Source organism: Cryptomeria japonica, chromosome 1 (assembly GCF_030272615.1).
Source record: "Cryptomeria japonica chromosome 1, Sugi_1.0, whole genome shotgun sequence".
Classification (NCBI taxonomy): Eukaryota; Viridiplantae; Streptophyta; class Pinopsida; order Cupressales; family Cupressaceae; genus Cryptomeria; species Cryptomeria japonica.
In genome coordinates this window covers 1,273,689-1,294,175 of record NC_081405.1, presented here as the reverse complement: position 1 = coordinate 1,294,175, position 20,487 = coordinate 1,273,689, and the positions used below count along the sequence as shown (strand labels likewise).

At 36.3% G+C, this 20,487-nt stretch overlaps 2 protein-coding genes across 3 annotated transcripts in view; both read left to right on the top strand.

The window, feature by feature from the left end:
- The first annotated feature begins 1,071 nt into the window (after positions 1–1,071).
- On the top strand, positions 1,072–2,331 carry LOC131876440 (uncharacterized). The gene is made up of 3 exons (XM_059221860.1): positions 1,072–1,297; positions 1,602–1,865; positions 2,108–2,331. Exons 1-3 carry the CDS (start codon positions 1,072–1,074, stop codon positions 2,329–2,331), a joined length of 714 nt encoding a protein of 237 aa, XP_059077843.1.
- A 3,774-nt stretch (positions 2,332–6,105) lies between these two features.
- Positions 6,106–20,487, top strand: part of LOC131036611 (large ribosomal subunit protein bL19cy) — a 134,822-nt gene continuing 120,440 nt past the window's right edge. The window contains exon 1 of one of the 2 annotated variants that reach the window (XM_057968532.2): positions 6,106–6,478. In XM_057968532.2, coding sequence (XP_057824515.2) covers positions 6,476–6,478 — 3 coding nt within the window. In that variant the 5' untranslated portion in view covers positions 6,106–6,475. The remainder of the gene's footprint in view (positions 6,479–20,487) is intronic. The other variant, XM_057968533.2, reaches the window with a different exon arrangement.

Sequence of the window (20,487 nt, the reverse complement as noted above, 5' to 3'; positions counted from 1 at the left end):
AAGGACCCTACAAGGGTGCAGGAGCAGAAGGACCCTACAGGGGTGCAGGAGCTAAAAGCCTTACCACCAACCGGTAAGAACGAACTTAGAGACCAGCCCGCCAATGATAGGGACCCCTCCAGTCGATGATCTTAAGTGAGTTGACCGAAGTCGGTCAACTCACTTAAGATCATCGGCTGGAGGGGTCTCAAAAATGGAATTTTAGAGCCCCGAAAAGGATGTAAAGGCAAAAAGGCCCCTCTGCACTTGCTAACATAATGTGCATAACACACAGGTTATGTGAAAATATTTCAGGCCTGATCTGCAGCTATGTTGACACAGAAATGGTCAACATTTCCCTTGATAACTAATTATTGCCTTTATCAAATCCCCATAATTTGAAATTTACCACTATTTCTGAAAACCATTAACCATTGTTACCAAACCGTGTTTGCACATTATTGGTGTTGAGTTATAGTGTGAATTTATGAAAAAAAATGGCAACAGATCACCACCCATGACATGAACCTACCTCCTTGCAAGGTTTGAAAGCACAAATAGCACCATATGAGGAGTTTCAAAAAGCCAACTGGAATGTTTATTTGAAAATATTGAAGGGGTTTGATGAAAAAGTTGCATTAGAATTTTCCCAGAGCTTTCGCCACCATAAAGCGACTGTTCGGGATTTGGACATTACAGTCACAGTGGAAACTATTGCTAAGGTGTGTGGGTTACCTTTGACGGGAGAAAAATTTTCCTAAGAAATTTAAGCAATCCACGGATTTGAAGCCAACTCAAAAGAAATTCCTGCAAAGAGGACAGTCTGTTGAGATGGTTTCTGGGTAGGGCACTAAATTGAAGTATTTACCCAGAGATTGGAAGGAGGTTGCAAAATTTATCATCCAATATATCACATGTTAGGGCAGATATGTGTATGTCTTCACCCAACATTTCAAATTAATGTTGCACTTGCGATGAAAATTATTGGTCTGCAATGTTCCATATTTCTTACATCGTGCTCTGCAAAGGATGTCTAAAACTGTAAGAAGTGGAAAACCCAATTGTTTATCCCACCATTGTTTGACAAAACTTATGGTAGTCAAAGAATTGAAGTTGTTGTCTCCACCTCGTGATTGGGAGTCACTTGTCAATTCTCAAGATGATGAGGACACACAACCCTCTGAGGAAGAGGAATCTCCAGGAGAGGGTTACTCCAAAGATAAGTCTTATGATGAGGCGTCTGTTTCTGAGGATGAGGCTTCTGAAGAGGAGTCTACTTCTAAAGGAAGTGAATCATCTAGTGAAAATGAGGAAATTAGTAAAAAGAAGCCCAAATAAAGTCTTGTTAGGTCTTCGCCTCAGTCCACACAAACCCTACAAACCATAAGTTTTGGATGAAAAACAACCCGAAGCACGTCAAATCCACAAAGTCAAAGGAAGCAAACAAACAAAAAAATTTAGAAGAACTCCCAAGTCCAAGTAAGCAATGCAATAGGAAAAAGAAATTATCAGAGCCACCACTCACTAGTAAATCCTGCGACGGGAAGGAAAAACAGAAATTGGGCACTCCTACTAAGCTAGATAACCTAGCAAAATAGCCAGTAATTTGGTGGATTCTGAAGATTTAGTGGTCCTGTTTGAAGTAACTAAAAAACGGGGAAAATTCAACAGGGAATTTAGTAAGGAAAAGCGGCAAAAGGTGAAAGAACGGGAACTCCCTAAATCCAGGAAACAAGCAATTAAGTCTCCAGAGGATTCCCCTAAAAGTGATCAAGAGGATGTGCAAAGTACCTCGCATGGTAGTCCATTACTTGTAGATGATCAAAATAAGGAAACAAGGGATGCCACTCCAAAGGAAACAGGGGACGTGCCATCAACAGAAAAAGGTCAGGATCAGGAAATAGGAAATGTTATTCAGGAGACATGCATCCAAAAGAAAATGTAGGGGATCCAGGAGAACAAATGGACAATTTTAATGGTAAAAAGATTGAAGAAAAGATTATGGAAGAAGAGGGTGGTGATGGAAATGGACAATAGATAACACCTGGAACACCAAAGTATGTTGTAAGTCAAGAAAGCCTTGAAAAAGGGGAAGTTGTTGAACAATCTAAAACTCACATTCTTATAGCACATGAGAAGGAGAAAATAGATGAGTTGGTTGATAATAGTGTTCGATCATCCAGGACTAAGAGACAGGAAGCCGAAGAGGAATTTGAGGAGGAAGACCCTAAAGTGATAAAGGAGAAAGAGTTTCAGGATTTGCAAGACAACGTGGTCAAACTACAGATAGAGAATCAGACTTTACTTGAGATGCTACAAGAAGCACACTCTATTATCAATTCACAGACATAAGAGATAAGTAAACTCAGAGCATAATTTGACAAACTAGCAGCCTCTCATATGCCTATTCAAGAGAATAAGTAGAAAATTCAAGCAATACAACAACTGTGGGTCAATGAAATCAATAACATTATCCAAAACCTCATTGCTCCCCCTGGTTTGTAGCCTGTATTCCCTAGCATGAGGAAATGCAAATTGTCCAGCTGGAGGGAAATGATGAGCATAGGAAATTCCATTATTTTTACTCCACATTTTCCTCTTTACCTTTATATTTATCCATTTTCTTGTCACCATTTGTTGAAGGAACCTTAATATTTAATAAAATATGAAAAAGAAGTTAGGATTGATAAACTATCGAAAACTATAATAATGTTGATTGTTTTATGTCTGAAATGATAGGGGATGGTTAGGAAAGAGGTCGAAGTTGTTAAGGGTACAAGAATCATGGGAGATCGGTGGAAAGGAATTGACAAAGAATTTGTTTGATAATCGATCGTTTTGATCAAAGATAGTTTGAAGTTTGTTTAAAGTTTGTCTTACTGAACTATAAGTGGCTTGCAGCCCTTTGTTACTTTAATAAACTATAAGCTTTGAGCGGCCGATAGGCCAAACAAACAAAACTTATTATTAGTATAGATGATCGATATATATATGCCTTTCTATTTGAACTTTGATAATAAATATAATATATCTGATCTTTGTGAAGTTTAAACTCTATGAATCTATGCTCATTATTACTATGAAGGATTAGTGCATAGCAACAGTTCGTGTTTGTATTTTATCACTTGGCGACCAAGGAGGCAGGGTCCATTCTACGGTTACCCAGTGATTTTATTATTAATGTCTGGTTTGTGTGTAAATTGTTTGAATTTTAATTTTGTTTGATTTGATTTGAATAGATTGTTGAATACAATTATTTCCAAACATTTAACTCTTCATTTCTTAGTATAATCTGTTACAATGTTATGATTACTTTGGATTGAATCTAAATGTTCATTTTGTTTGATTTTTATATTTTGAATTAAATAAATTTTTTGTAATTGGACTATTATTTTTACAGTTTGTGACAGTTCCTGGCACAAGTGCAACAAGAAGTAGAACTTTCAATCCAATCTTCTAATCTAGGAAGTATGAAGTGTGGTTTAATTTGGAAGTTTGATTTAATTTAGAAGTGTGAATTAGTTTAGGTTTAGCCTATTTGTTTGATTTCAAGATTAAATTGCATTTCATCCCCACTTAAATCACTATCTTCATCCCTTAGGCAAACAGCCACAATATCTTTCATAAGTTTACGCTTCCCAGATTGACACTCACTTAGGTATAAACTGGAGGAACCAATACCAAAATACTCAATACCAAAGCTGAACATAAGGGCAATTCTTATTTCCAATTCTACTCCACAATTTTACCCAATCAATGGTTTTGAGGACCAAATTTGGGTCTTGATTGAGAAGACTAGGGCATTGGGCACCTTGGTCTTGAGCTACGACCAGGGCACCCATCACCCTTGTCTTGAGAATCGGGACTTAGATTAGAGGCAGAGACAAGAGATAAGGTAAAAATATGATTTTCTAAGGTGGTGTGAGCAGAATCAAAGTAGTCATCGGGCACTGAAAGACAAAGCACCAAGTTGAGGTCTAGGTGAGGATGAAATTGTATGCAGATACAATTTACAATGCTACAAGGAGGATTGGATGAAAACCCAATTTTATATTTTGGGTGATTCATTATAAGATCCATAGTTAGATTACAATATTCATATAGCTGAATGTTTCAACTAGAGATCTCACTAAAAAGTTCAATAGATAATATTGTCAATTTTGTGAAGTCTCGTTATGAGACAAATTTGCAAATGTTGGAGGTTTATTGATATATTTTTATTCATTTGGTGAGTTTCATACCAGTATCTATGAAATTATATTATTTAATCCATTCATGAAGTCCAAATAGAATAAGAAAAGCTTTAATAAACCTTGGATGTATGGAAAAAATAAAATTCCACAAGTAAAGCTTATCTTTAGATATGTGTTAACTATTCAGAAATAAGACATAAGGAAAATGGAGTTTAAGGTGTCCATGATATAATAAGGGGAAAATATTATTATTATTATTATTTGGTCATAATAATATATTTTTATTAATAATCAAAACATTTTTCAAAATTGGAGCTTCATCATCCATCCTTCAAATAACAGTATCAAGATTAAAAAACTTTAAGTCTGAATGCAAAGAAACTTCATCCATACCCATGACCTATCTACTACATACATCCCTATACATCATATCTACTATATCATCTGAAAAATAAATAAAAACCCGGATGCAAAACACCAAACAGTTGAAGCCTTGCAACTAACCCCGCCCTACTTGTATTATTGATAAATTTTGCCTTATTTCTTATTGATGGCTTTCAGGTGTCCATTGACCTAGTAGTCCTTCAACTCAAATCTCCCTCTTGGTACCTCCTTTGTCCCAAGCTTTGCTTCCCACAAACACACTCTTTCTCCTTCTCACACAGGTAGTGCCGCAAAGAATCCAAACCAATAAAGGCTTCTGCTCTTCACTCCTCTTTGTTTATCCCCATTTCCCATCAAATGAATGGCATGAATTGTTAAGGGGTATTGTTTGAATATTTACTTTCCTCTGCTACCAAGAAACCCACCCCTATCGTAGCCCTTTCCAACACAGATAGAAGCCCATACAACCAATCTTCAACTACACACCCTTTTAGCACCCATTCAAATTCTTCATTCCTTCCCACCTCTGATCCCCATGCTGCCACCATTGAGACGATGTCAGCATTCGTCTAATATCTGTGCTCAGTCGTCATGAAATCTTCTCCAAGCAACACCTCTATAATCTATAAAATTGTGTCATCCTCAAATTTAAAGAGTCTTCATTATCTTTTCAATATTTTTTCCACTAAAAGCCAATTGTTGTCATGGTATAACTAGAGAAAAGGTGGCCTCCATCCTGATTCACAATTGCCACCCATCCTTATAAATGAAAGCCAAACCAACATTCACAAGATTTAATACCAATTCAACCCCTTTCTCATCAATTAAATGCCACTATATGCCATAAATGGCTTTATGAAATGGCAGCAATCCACCTCACCTCACCTCAAGCTCCAAATTATGAAAATATTTGAACGCACCCTTTGTACCATCATCAAAACTCACTTCCCATTTGGACAGTCTATCCACCACCTCATTCCCATCTCTCCCCATGTGCCCAATTTCGTAAGCTTCAAAGGTTGCTAAAATTTGTTGGCAATGATAATACTTTTTTAAATTTCATGCATTAATATCTCATTTCTTTACTGCATTTATTATTATCAAAGGTCCCCTTCTAGGTATATTTTTGAAAAGCCCAATTTTTTCCCCATTTTCAAAACTTTAATCGCCATCAAGGGCTCAACTTTGTTAGTTGTGCCCTTGGAAGCTTCAATGCTCCAAAGGCAATAATATTACCCTCCCAATCTTTTGTCACAAATCCTACCCCTAACAGTTTGGGATTGCCTTTTAAAGCCCCATCAAAATTTAGTTTATGCCATCCTTCCTTTAATTTAGACCATTCTAGTGCCTTTGCCTGATCACAATCCGAATTAACCCAAATAGGCCCATTAACAGAAAAGATATTATTATTTAAATATGTTAAAGTCTTACAATTAATTGTTTGTTTGGGAGCCTTGAGAAATCGCACAAGGGAGGGGCGGCTATTATTCCAGAAGCTTTTGCACGTCATGAATGAAATATTAACCATATGAAGAGTATTACTTTGGGCGCTAAGGAAATAATACTTTATATGACTTATATAGGAATCAATTTAATTGATTCATGTGGAAAATGTTCTAATATTTGAGCCCAACTTTTTAGAGAGAAGTTGAACTAATATGGTGAACGATTTATAGCTAATATTTGGAGTCGTTGGAATAAACGTACTTCTTTTCCTAAGCCGCACCACACATACTAGAGGTCATGAAAAAAATTATTCTAGATGGGCGTGATTTTTTTATTTTCTTCTCAGTGGCAAACCCTACCAATATGGATAGCTAAGGTCATGGCGTGAAGTTCTCTTGGTGACAAAGCTCTTTGTATGGCGTGCTTTCTAGATTGCGTGGAGTAGAGTTTTTATTGTGGTGTGGATTCCCTGCATGGTAAGACTCATTGTTGGAGTGTATTCAAATTTGATTGGTATGTGGGTGCAAGTTTTTAGCGTGAGATTTTCTTCTTGGTGCGGGTCCTATTTTCAATGGTTTGAGCTTGTGCTCCTAATGCATGAGGGTCTATCTTGCCTGAGAATAATGTCTAGCATGAAGCATAAAAGGAAAATCATGGACCTTTTTAGTGAATCAATATGGGAGGAATTATGATATCATATAGATAGGGATAAAAGTCGGTTAATGATATTAAGGTGCACAATTTTTATATATTTAGTATGCAATAATGTTACTCATTGTAATTTCCTGAACTGCATGTAATAAGTGAAAGCAGTTGCATATCAAATTAGCTCTTAACATTTCTATTTCAGATCTAATAGGACTGAGTTCAAGGTATAAATACTACAACACAAGAAAATCACTAGGGCTCAAAACTCTAGTTTGTATCCCTAGTATTTCTTGCTAACATTGGTTCCATTGCAAGGACCTAGTTAGGTTTTATTGAGGTTTATCGAGATTTTTTTCAAATTCAAAATCTTACACCGAATGAAAGGAGAAAGAAGATGGAGAAACTATGAAAATTTGTAAAATTCTCCTCTTGACACCTACCTTGTGAGAGGGGGTTAGGCCCGAAGGGGATGGGAATTTGAAAGGGGGAAGAGGTCTAAAAGAGACCCATGAAGGGATGTGACCAATAAGAAAAGTTGTCGGATAATACCATGGGAGATCTTGTGGAAGGCATGTTTCTTGGTTGATCCTTTGAAGTATGCACAAGTTCACTATGGGTTCTTTATTATTCAAACATGGTATCAGAGCTATGGCCTTATAAAGCCCTTCTCGTATTGGTGGATTGAGTTGTTGCTAGAATAGAGATTTTTGTTTTTGCCTTTTGAAGTAGGGTGCTCACATCAATGACTAGGGTTTAATCCCCCTAGATTTAAATTTGCCCCCCTCTTTTTTAATTCGCCTCCATATAGGTGATTTTTTCCACAAAGTATATCTTGGGCATTACAAAGTTAGAATTTTTAAATCCATATATTGTTGGAAAGTTGGTTTCCTCAACTTCGTAGTGGTGTAGGCTAATCCATCCAATTTCTTTGTTTATCAATATTTATTATAGCTTGAAGTCAACCATTTTATTTAGAATCCTTAACTCATAAATTTTTGCCACAATCCCAAATTTTGTCATTCTTGCAGTGTTAGAAAGGTATTGAGGAGCTTTATCATTTTGTCCATGCACTTTTTCCAAATTCAACCCTAGGTACTATCTATTGAGTTTTTTCAATTTGTGGCATTTGCTTGATAGCTTGGACATCTTGATATTTGAAGAGGTATTATTTGTGAGGGGGCTTCATTTTTAGTTTCCTATCATTTTTTGAGGTTTCTATATTCATGTGATGGTGCTATCTTTAAGATTTTGAAGAATTGTCATAGTTTGCAATGGGTTCTAGATTTCATCCTTCTTTGATCATTTTGAAGAGAGGGAAGTATAGCCAATAAAGTGATGACATCATTACCCATCTTAGAGGGATTCATTTGTTATCATATTTGTGTAATCTTGCTCCCCTACTTGGCATGCCTTGTTGGAAATTTATTTGGAAATGAAATAGGGATCATGTGTTAAGAGTTATTCTTATGCATGTTGATGGTGACATTTTGGAGTCTATTGTTGATTTTGAGTGTCCTCATGCTATGTGGACTCACATTTGGGAGTTATATAGAGATCCTAATATTTATTCATTCCCAGATGATCCTATTTCAGATTACAATGTGCCTCTTCATTCTATAGATAAGATATCCCACGATTGTGATACTTTGGAGTCTTTTGACACTATTAAATTTTGCAACACAAAAGTTTGCTACACAAGCCTACAAGATCAAACAGCAAACTAGAACCCATTCCACAAACGAGAGTAGCAATAAATAATGTCATATTCATTAAAAGCAAAGATTACATAATGAATGCTATAATGCATAAAGGCATTCTTTATAGAAAGCAAAAAGATGCCTAAGCTAAATTTAGGAGAATCAAAGTAAAAGCATGAAGAGCTAAATAAAGTGAAACTAAAGAACCACTAAGTGAACTTAAGCAAAAAAGCATAACTAATAGTTAAAAATGCTCTAAAAGACACTTCAATTGAGGTTGCTTCAGAGGTTCCTAATTCTCCTTCAAATACACTTGATCCATCTTCACTTTCATTGACTTCTTATCCAGATTCATTTGAGACTTACATCATTCGTAATCAACAAGAATATTATTGTCTTTCAAATTTACGTGGACATATTTTAACAATATTTGTATTCAAAATTTGTTCGTCAATTTCCACATAGTTCTAGTTTGTCACCTTCCTTTTTTATTTGGCATGTACCTTATTGGACTATGGAATCATTATCTCACTTGGACAAGGAGACACATGAGTATTTTTTAGAGATACCATCTTCATTCTTCCTGCTTCTATATTTCATAGCATATCTTGAATGGGAATGACGCATGCATCTATAGATGATTTTGTTTCTTCCAAAGAGAAGATAAGTTGTTTGCAAGCATTGGATCATGTTTTGTCTTCACACACTTACCATTCTTAAAAGTGATTATTCATTATGAGAGGACTACATAGTCACTGTCTTTCTCTCCTATAGGTAGTTATTGATTGGATTAGATTGTGATGGATGTAGTTCTTGGGTGTTATTGATGTTGAGACCTCCATACATCATTTTATCTTTCACTTGTACATGAATTGCATTATCTCTTTTTTGGAGAGGATTTTTATCCCATAGAGTTTTCTCCTTTTCTCTATTTCTGAGATATCTGTTGAATGATTAGTTGTGCATGGGTGCCTAACATGGCCTAGTTGTTGGGACCCATTTATTGCATTCATCATATTAGTCTTGCATCATTTGCCTAATAATTTCACTCCCCAAGTTTCACTTAAGGGGGGTGTTGGTGTGAATGAGGTTATATCCTAACTAATTCATAGTTAGAACCTATTCACATATCAATTTTACTTAGGCTTACGTGAACTAATTTTCATATCATAAAGTTACTTCATGTAACTTGTCATTTAATGTTGTTCATAGGATTATGTTAGTTACCCTAGATTTTGTAGTCTAGGCTCAATCCTTCTTATGAATAGAAACTATTTTTTTGTGAGCATGGCTTCTAGATCCCTATTGGTTACCTCTACCTGCCCATTTGTTTGATGATGGTAGGGTGTTGATTTCTTATATCTTAGCTTGTATTCATTCATGAGTGCTTGAAGTAGTGTAGATTTGAACTAGGGGTTCTGATTTGTCATAATTTCCCTTGGGACCCCTTACTTGGTAAAGATTTATTCATAAATAAATTATGCAACCTTATTGTCTTTAGTATGCTTCATTGTGTTGACTTCAACCCACTTTATCAAGTAATCAATGCAGAATAAGATATGTGCTTTGTTGTTTGAAGGTGGGTTTATTAGTCTAATAAACTCCAATCCCCATTTATCACTAGATCTTCCATGATCCCTTCTGGTTTTACTATTGAGCTATCAGCTACCTGTAGAACTGTGGGTGTAGGTTTTAAGACTAGCAATTACAAGTTTTTCATTTTTTGCTCTAGTCGTTATATTAACGGTTGCTTCTAGGTCAATTAGTGTATTTGGTATCAACATTCCATCGATTGTGACATCAACCATAGGGCTACAAAGATTAATATATTCAAGAACAATGACCCTCCTTGACATAATGTTCTTGTCAGTTGTCACACCACATGGAAAATTGTTGGATTCTTTTACTTGTTTCTTGGTTTCTTGAGGCATAATTATTTAATGGTTTTATTTTAGATATGCACATTCTTAATTTTTTGCAATAATGAAATTTTCACATTGGCATTCTTACGTTGGTCTGGAAAATTAAAGGGTGGTTCAAATTATGGCAGGTTGTGAAAGCGGGGCTTGAAGATGTTATGGATATCCTACATTAGGATTTCCTTATGGCTAGTTGTTCATCCATTGTTGTTGTTGCTCGTTTGAATTAGGTATCTTCCAATTAGGATATTGGTTCTAGACTTGAAAATGTTTAAGGAGGATTACTTCATAATGAGGAACCATAGTTCATCCAACTAGGAGGAGGTTGATTTTTCCATTGATTCAAATTATCATAGGAGTTATTATAGGATAAAGGATCCCAAAGAATGCCTTTTCTCTAGTTCCATGGCTTCCACTGGGCTAGGTAGAAAACTTGTCCATCCTCATCTTCTAAAGCCTTGAATTTTGGTTTATCTTCTATACTTGCAATCCTCTTAAATTTACAGTCTTTTTTCTTATAGCAATAATGAGGGCAATATTTAGTCAAGATAACCTCTGCTTCTTCATGCTTCTTTCTTGCTTGCATTGTACCCAATTGAGTATTGATATGGCTAATGGTGTATTGGTTCATATCCCCTCGTTTGTAGTATTCCTTGTATTTCTTAAATAATTTCTTCTCCATTGAGTCCCAATCAGGTATTGCATCTCTTTCCAAACTCATGAACCTTCTCAAGGCAAAATCCTTGAGTGTGGTAGGAAACAACTTTAACCTATGGGCATATGTAGTGTAGTCATAACTACAACATAAGACATCAAATCCAAAAACAAATGGGTTTGGGTCTTCAATGATATGCCCATGAAAGTTTGGAAGATTTGAAGGTGGTATGTTTTTAATAGTAGCATTCCTCTCTTGACGTACAATGGGAAAATGGAAAGTTGGTGTTTTATTATATTTGTCATTCTAACGATTAGCTTCTCTCATGTTGGCTCTTGGTGGAGAGTTGTGGGATGAGGAATTATGAGATGAATTGGAACCGGCTCAAGAAGTGGGTGATGATGGAGGAGAATATTACATCGATTGTGTTTCTAACACACTTTCTTGAATGGATAGGCTATTGATATTGGGAAGAAACCTTCCAAAAGGATCCCTCCTCTGCATACAACAAAAAAAATTCCCTTGTTCTAGCGTATCTACTTATGGTTAGTAGGAAGTTTTGATGTTTGTTCAAATCTAAATGTCCTCAAAACTAAAAGTAATGAATTCTATTCCAGGGAGAGTATGGAAAACTATGAAACAACCTAGATAACTTCATAACTTGACACCATCCTCAATAATGGTGCCAAAAATGTTGAACCTTTTATTTCCACTTGTGATTGGTGTTAGTCTAATAGCTTTCATAACTTAGGGATAGTTATCCAAACAGATCAACCCTTGGGTTGTAATCTTGAAATGGGATTGCACTGTATGTACATTAAGAAATCACCTAGTTTTTTATCCTATGCTACTAGAAAAGATTGTAGTGAAAGAAAATGTAGGAAAGTAACTACCAAGAATTACTATTACTAATAACGAAACATTGCAAAAAGAGCAAGTACAATGAAAACAAAGCATAATAAAACAAGTAATTATGACAAGAACAACTATGGCTAACACTTATACTATTTTTATGAAAGGAACAATAGTTGCTACAAGATAATGTTAATAACCAGAATGCTAGGCTACAATTGTATGAAATCTAATTGTATACGGTGAAATTTGGAAGATTAAAACTATTGCAAAACCATAAAAGATCTAACCACATAAAACCTTATTTCTACAATCAAGAATCCACCATACACCAATGAAAAACTTAAAACATGCAAATCACAACAAAATAGAAAGATTATACCATTCACATGCTTAGTAGGGTTTGATCTCCATTGATCTTGTTTCGTATATTTGCTCTCAGATTTTATGTGTGCACAAAAGTTCAACAAAGAATGGATTGCTTGAAGACTTGATAGATGCATTAGAATTAGGATTGAAAGGATAAGAGTGTCCTCTTATATAGAAGACACCTTAGAAAATGGAGGGATAGGATTAAGAGGTAAAAGGATAAATGGTCGGATAGGATTAAAGGGAAGGTAGGGGAAATAATAAAAATATGAAGGGAGTAGTCAAGGATAAAATGAAGAGATAAATGACAAGTGTCATGGAGGTAAAAAGCTGATGAATTAATTAAATAAATAAAGATTCATTCAATTAATAGAAGAAGTGGGACCAATTAAACAAATAAAATATTTATTTATTTTATGGAAAGAATAATTTAAATAAATAAAAAATATTTATTTAAATAGGGAAAGGCTAGAAGAGGCTTAGTGAATTAATTAAATAAATAAATAAAATATTTCATTAATATAAGGCTTACGCTAAAATAATTAAATAAATAAAATATTTATTTAATTAGGCTAGAACAATTTTAGGTGTCTACACTAATAATAACTTAAAAGGATGTAATTAAAATACATAAACATAAATTTGAGTTGCATTACTTCAACTAGCCCCCCTAAGCACTCTTCAAAGGATCAACAGAATCAGATAAATAATTCAGCAAATGCATTGTCATTTATATTTAGTAGGAATACATGTCATTTATCATATAGTCATATTCAAAAAAGAGACGTTAATAGTACTAAGAATATTAATCTTTATATATTCTATTTGGACTTATATATAGCTCGAATCTAACAACTCAAGCTATAAATAACTTGACACTCATTCCCCAGATTAGGAAGATATTGATTAGTAAATAATGAAAACTTAAAGTATCATAGTCTTTATAGGATTGAAAGTCATCAAGATATAAATGTCCACTTCCAACAAAATAGATCATTTAATAACACTTCCACAGGTAGTAGGTAGTTGGTTGTGTCATTGAAGAAGTCGACAAATGAGTGACACTTCTTAACAGCATAAGGTAATCGGGTTGTTTGTTGACTGGTTCAAAGTTCGTTCTGCCTTTGGCTACAAGAGGTTACACAATATCGATTGTGAGAACAATTTCACCCAATTTGACAAGAACATTGCATAGCAAGTTAGCATGCAAAACATCTAAATCATAACAATTATCCAATATCATCACATCACACTCTTAATTATAAGCATATATATATATATATATCCGTATCCATTTAAATATGCATATTAATGTGCTTGTATAAGGTTTTGGTAAGGTAGCGAATCATGTTAATGTAGGTTTTTTATTTTCCTTATGTTAGGGGGTATTTATTTTTCCTACACATATTATTTAAGCTTGCTTAGGTTAATAGGAGTGGTTTATATGAGGACACGTGGTGAAATACTTTAGGTACATGTGTAACTCTCCATCTCACATGGGTAGTTAAGTTACACACCCTCTTTTGGCTTGTTGTGCCACCTCTCATAACCACTATTTTGTCATTTCCTAAGTGGGTTATGGGTAGTTGGGTTTCACACCCTTTTTTGGCTTGTTGTGTCACCTCTCATAACCACTATTTTGTCATTTCCTAAGTGGGTTATGGGGTAGTTGGGTTTCACACCCTCTTTTGGCCTTATGTGCCAACTTTCTCAACTCCTTTTTTGTCTTCATGTAAGGAGGTTATGCCACATGTTTTGGCATTTACCAAGAAGGTAAAACCTCCCACTTTTTATGAGGAATAGGAGTTAATGCACCTCTTGGATGTATATGCTTATATTTTTCTATATAATAAGCACTATACTTTCACCTTCATTAGTCAAGTTAGTGGAGTGATAGCTCGGTGAGAGTCTTCTCCAAATTCTCCTCTTTGTCTCTATTTCTCTCTTATATTGAAATTATCTTCATTCAGCTATTTTGATCTTCGATCATCCGTTGTGTGAGGAGTTGCATGTGATCTACGACCGACATCAGATCTTGGCTCGATTCTCGCTTCTTGCAGAATCTCACATGGTATCAGAGCCAGGTTGTCTAGTATAGCTCATTGTTTTTTTTTTTTTTTTATTTGAGGGATTTGAGACTTTTATATAGCTAGTATTTTCCTTAAAAACTAAGTATGCTCTTCTCCTGCATTCTCGTGTGATCTAGAGAATCAGAACAGTTTAAAAGAAAATAGCTTCTAGTTAAATCTGGTTTACATGTATGTGTTCTTGTAAGATCTGGGTGATTGCAGCTTTGTGGTAATATTGGAAGCTTAATAAGAATTTCCAGAGTGTCCATAAGGCTTGACAAAGTCAAAAGTGACTTTTACTTCACCAAAATCAGAGTTTGGAGGACATAGTAAAAAAATCAGAGTAAATTTTTTTTTATTGGAGCTGTTTTCATTTCGGCTTTAGTGTTCCAACTTTTGTTCACTTTCACGAAAAACAATTTTTGGGTTTTCTTCCCATCATCAAAAAACTTCTGGGTTTTGGATGGTATTTCCAGAAAATTAATAAATTTTGCAGAAATCGAGCTTGAATAGGGCCTAAGCCGTTTTTCTATCAGGGAAATTCAACAACCTTTCTTAAAAGTTGCACAACTTTTGCCTCAGGTGTCAGATTTTTGCAAACAAATACTTGACGAAAAGCTGGAAATGAGCACTCTCCATTATTGCAGGTCTAATTGAATTTTTTTTGCCTTTATCTATCAGATATTAAAGGTTGTATCAATTGCTTCGTTTTCTATTCAACTGGTCATATCTTTCTCCTCACAACTCTGTTTTTTCAAAAACTAATAGTTGTTGGAAAGGTATTGAGATAAATTAAGCAGTTATAAGGCTAATTTGTTTCAGATCTTGTCTCAAATTATTTGTATTTAAAATCTCTATTGGTTTCTTAAAAGAATTGTAATCTGATAAAAAGCCTTGTAAATGCACTAATTATAAAGTGTCAACCTTGTAATATTTGGGGGGGGGGGTGATTTATGAGACTAGTGAAAAGGGGGGGTGTCTCTTGTGCCTTATTTCTTGCACTTTTCCTGATTCTTTGCAATCTTCTTTTCTACTATCATGGATGCATCTATAGTTCCACTTTTAACACATATAATTATTTTGAATGGAAATCTAAGATGATAATATATCTGAAAAGACATGGATATCATCGTGTTACTATGGGACTTGAAACTGAACCTCAAGATGTTGCCGAAAAGATTAAATGGTTTAATAAATGTGATGAAGCTTTTGGTACTCTATGTATGTCAGTCTCTCCAGACCTTCTTTTTCACATTGAATCTGCCACTACACCAGATGCAGTGTGGACCACTTTGGAAAACCTTTTTGGTAAGCAGGATGAGCTAAGAGGTCATCAGTTAGAGAATGAACTCATAGGTTTGAATCCAACCAATTTTGATACTATACAAGACTTCTTCACTAAACTTAAGTCTATATGATTGTAGTTGGAACGGTGTGGAACTAAGAAAGATGATAAGCAACTGATCTTGAGTATTCTTTCTAAGCTTGGTCCTAACTATTCAATGTTTGTTTCTACATTCTATGCTATAAAATGTGCCCTAGGTACCACATTCAAAATGCCTTCTCTGGATGAATTTGCTGCAGAACTCACTAGGGAGCAAGACAAATTGGTTCAAATGGGTACAATAAAACCCTCTAAGTCACATGCCTTAGTTGTAAATCAAGGCACAAAAGAACAAAAAGGGTCTAGTAAGCAAGATAAGAAACAAAAGAACCAAGGAGAGGAAAAAAGATCAGAAATCTGCTACTTCAAAAGCAGATAATCAGACCTCTTCATCAAGAGGTGAACAACCTAAGAAGGAGAAGGTCAAGTGTTCTTATTGTAAGAGGTCTGGTCATGATGAACATAAGTGTTTGAAGAAACAAATTGATCACCTTTCAAATCTTCTTGAAAAGAATAATATCAAGGTGCCTGATTCAGTCAAACAGAGTTCATCAAAAGGATCTTCTAAGGATACAGATAAGAGTAAAGGGAAAAGAAAGGGTAAGGCCCTAGTTGTTGTTGCTTCACAACCTAATTCTTGGATAATTGACTCGGGTGCTTCGCACCACATGGCTTCTTCAAAAGATGATTTCACCTCTTTAGAGCCATGTTCTTTGCCTTCCATACTAATGGGCGATGACACTCCTATTGAAGTGCATGGGAGAGGGTCTGTTGATGTGGGCGAAGGAACATCTAAGGATGTCCTTTGTGTTCCACCTTTATCAACTAATCTCCTATCTGTTTATCATATCACTCACACTGGTTCTAGCAAGCGAGTTGAGTTCACACCAGATACAGTGGTAATCAGTGAAATGCATAATGGGTCTACTATTGTTGTGGGAAAAGCAGATCATCAATCCAGATTATATCAATTTTGTCACTTTGTTAGTGACTCTCCTTCAACAGTTTTACTCACTCATGCAGATGAGATTAGTTGTTTGTGGCATCAATGATTTGGCCACTTGAACTATCGTTACTTGCAACAACTCAGTAAATAGGACATGGTTTCAGGGTTGCCTTCTATTCGATTTTCTGATGGAGTTTGCCAGGGATGTATTCTTGGTAAGCATCCTGAGGAGAAGTATGATAAAGGCAAAGCATGGAGAGCTCCACAGCTATTGGAGTTGGTACACAGTGACTTGGCAGGACCATTTCCACAACCATCTTTTAGCAGGGCGAGATATGTCTTAACATTTATTGATGACTTTTCTAGATTTACATGGGTTTACTTTCTCAAACAAAAGTCTGAGGTATTTGAGAATTTTCTAGATTTCAAAGTTTTTGTAGAGAAACAATCTGGGAAGTTCATCAAGATTCTACGTACAGATAATGGGGGTGAATATGTTAATAATCAGTTTGAACAATTTTGTGCTTCAGAAGGTATCAACATGCAGCACACAGTTCGATACAGTCTTCAGCAGAATGGTGTCGTAGAATGGAAGAATAGGTCCTTGAAGGAGATGGCGAATTGTATGATTCACTCCAAGTCTTTGGCACCTTAGTATTGGGTAGAGGCCATCAATTGTGCATGTTACATCTAGAATCGAGTTCCTCATAAAGCTGTGAAGGGGGTAACTCTTTTTCAAGCTTGGACCAGTCGGAAACCTTCAGTTAAGCATTTCAGAGTGTTTGGTTCTCTTGCATGGGCCCATATTCCAGCAGAGAAATGCAAGGCTATGGATCCGCAGAGCAAGCCTTGCATATTTGTTGGGTATCCAGATGATGTCAAAGGGTATAGACTTCTCCATCCCTCTACACATGAGTTGTTCATTGAGAGGAGTGTTCGTTTTGAGGAGAGTTCTTCTATTTCTTCTCATACCACTTCTCCATCCACTATCACATTGGAGACATTGCATGATGATGACAGTTCTTCTGAGGATCTTAATCCTCCTAATCCTAATGAGGAGTCTTCTTCCTCCACTTCAGATGGTGATAGTGATGGTGAGGATTCACATTCTTCTCATAGTCATCCTTCAGAGGTTGATGATTCTGCCCTAGACTCTCCAGCTTCAGTTCCTCTTTGGGCTCGACAAAATTTTGAGTCAGCAGGAGATTGGCTTGGTAATCCATCAGATTCTAGAAGAACTAGGTCACAATTCCAGCAAGCTCCACATCTCTTCATTGCTTCAGCTTCTGATCCACAGTCTTTTCGAGAAGCTACAGGTGTTCTTGAATGGGATGTTGCAATGCAAGAAGAGTTTAATTCCTTGGAAAGGAATCACACATGGGATTTAGTTCCTCTTCCTAAGGGAAGGAAACTTGTTCGATGCAAGTGGATCTATCGAACAAAATTTGCAGCAGATGGGTTGGTTGATAAGTATAAGGCTCGTTTGGTAGCAAAAGGCTTTTCTCAAGTTCCAGGGGTTGATTACTCTGAGACTTTTGCTCCAGTTGCTAAGATGAATTCCATCCGGCTTGTCCTTGCTATTGTTGCAACCCATCGTTGGGAAGTTCATCAGATGGATGTCAAGAGTGCATTTCTTCATGGTGACCTTCAGGAGGAAATCTACATGGAGCAGCCACCAGGGTTTGTTCAAGATCCTTCACTTGTGTGTCGACTTCGAAAGTCTCTCTATGGCCTCAAACAAGCTCCTCTAGCTTGGTATGCCAAGATGGACTCCTTCCTTCTGACAGTTGGTTTTACTCAATGCCATTCTGATCCGAACGTCTACATTCTGCACCAGGATGATACTCTCACATTTCTAGTTCTCTATGTTGATGACTTGTTGATCACAGGGAGTCACTCATCCACCATCAAGGTAGTGAAAATTGATCTACATGATAGATTTCTGATGTCAGACTTGGGTCTTCTACATTACTTCTTGGGAATTGAGATTACTCAATCTTCTTCAGGCATCTTCCTTGGACAACCCAAGTATGCACTTGATATGCTCTCTAGATTTCGCATGGCTGATTGTAACCCTGCACCTACTCCTTTTTTATCTGGGGTCAAACTTGAGGCTAATGGCTCTTCACCCTTGGTTGATAGCACTTTATATCGACAAATTGTTGGGAGCCTCATCTACTTGACTCATAGGAGACCTGACATTTCATATGTGGTGGGCATGGTCTCTAGATTCATGCAAGAGCCACATGAGTTGCATTGGAAAGCAGCTAAGCGGATTCTCCACTACATTCAAGGTACTCACAATTATGGAATTCAATATGCAGCAGGCATGGATATTGACTTGGTGGGATATACGGATTCAGATTGGGCGGGTGATTCTCAAGATCGCAAATCCACTTCAGGGTATTACTTCTCACTTGGTTCTGGTCCAGTTTGTTGGTCGAGTAAGAAGCAATCTGCAATTGCTCTTTCATCAACAGAGGTTGAGTATCGAGGGGCAGTTAATGCCACCACTGAGGCTATTTGGCTTCAGAATATTCTCACTGAGTTTGGTATTCCAGTTAGGAAGCCTACTATCATCTTTTGTGATAATCAAAGTGCTATACAGATCTCAAGAAATCTAGTTCATCACCAGAGGACGAAACACATTGAGATACATATGCACTATATTCGGGAGCTCATTCAGGAAGGCATCATTGATCTTAAGTATTGTTCTACAACAGAGCAAACTGCGGACATCTTCACCAAACCCTTCACCGAAAGCAAGTTCCTTCATTTGCGATCACTGGTTGGGATACGACAGGTGTCTACTTCAGGAGGGACTTCTTAGTCCTCCTTTCTTTCTCTCCTTATTTAGGGGGGGGCTATTCCTCTTATGGGGGGCTTCTTCTTTTGGGGGGGCTATCTATGTACATGGGTACGTAACATGGTTGCATTTGCTGGGACCCATATTTTCACCCACCTAAGCTACACTTAAGGGGGGGTGTTAGTGTAGGTTTTTTATTTTCCTTATTGTAGGGGGTATTTATTTTTCCTACACATATATTATTTAAGCTTGCTTAGGTTAATAGAAGTGGTTTATATGAGGACACGTGGTGAAATACTTCAGGTACATGTGTAACTCTCCACCTCACATGGGTAGTTGAGTTACACACCCTCTTTTGGCTTGTTGTGCCACCTCTCATAACCACTATTTTGTCATTCCTAAGTGGGTTATGGGGTAGTTAGGTTTCACACCCTCTTTTGGTTTGTTGTGCCACCTCTCATAACCACTATTTTGTCATTTCCTAAGTGGGTTATGGGGTAGTTGGGTTTCACACCCTCTTTTGGCCTTATGTGCCAACTTTCTCAACTCTTTTTTTGTCTTCATGTAAGGAGGTTATGCCACATGTTTTGGCATTTACCAAGAAGGTAAAACCTCCCACTTTTTATGGGGAATAGGAGTTAATGCACCCCTTGGATGTATATGCTTATATTTTTCTATATAATAAGCACTATACTCTCACCTTCACTAGTCAAGTTAGTGGAGTGATAGCTCGGTGAGAGTCTTCTCCAAATTCTCCTCTTTGTCTCTATTTCTCTCTCATATTAAAATTATCTTCATTCAGCTATTTTGATCTTCGATCATCCATTGTGTGAGGAGTTGCATGTGATCTACGACCGACATCATATCTTGGCTCGATTCTCGCTTCTCGCAGAATCTCACAAATCAAGTATGGATAAAATATTTATTTAATTAGGCTAGCACAATTTTAGGTGTCTACACTAATAATAAATTAAAAGGATGTAATTAAAATACATAAACAAAAATTTGAGTTGCATTACTTCAAGTGCCCCCCTTTGGGTAAAGCACTCTTCAAAGGATCAACAAAATCAAATAACTAATTCAGCGAATGCATTGTCATTTATATTTAGTAGGAATACATGCCATTTCTTATAGATTTAT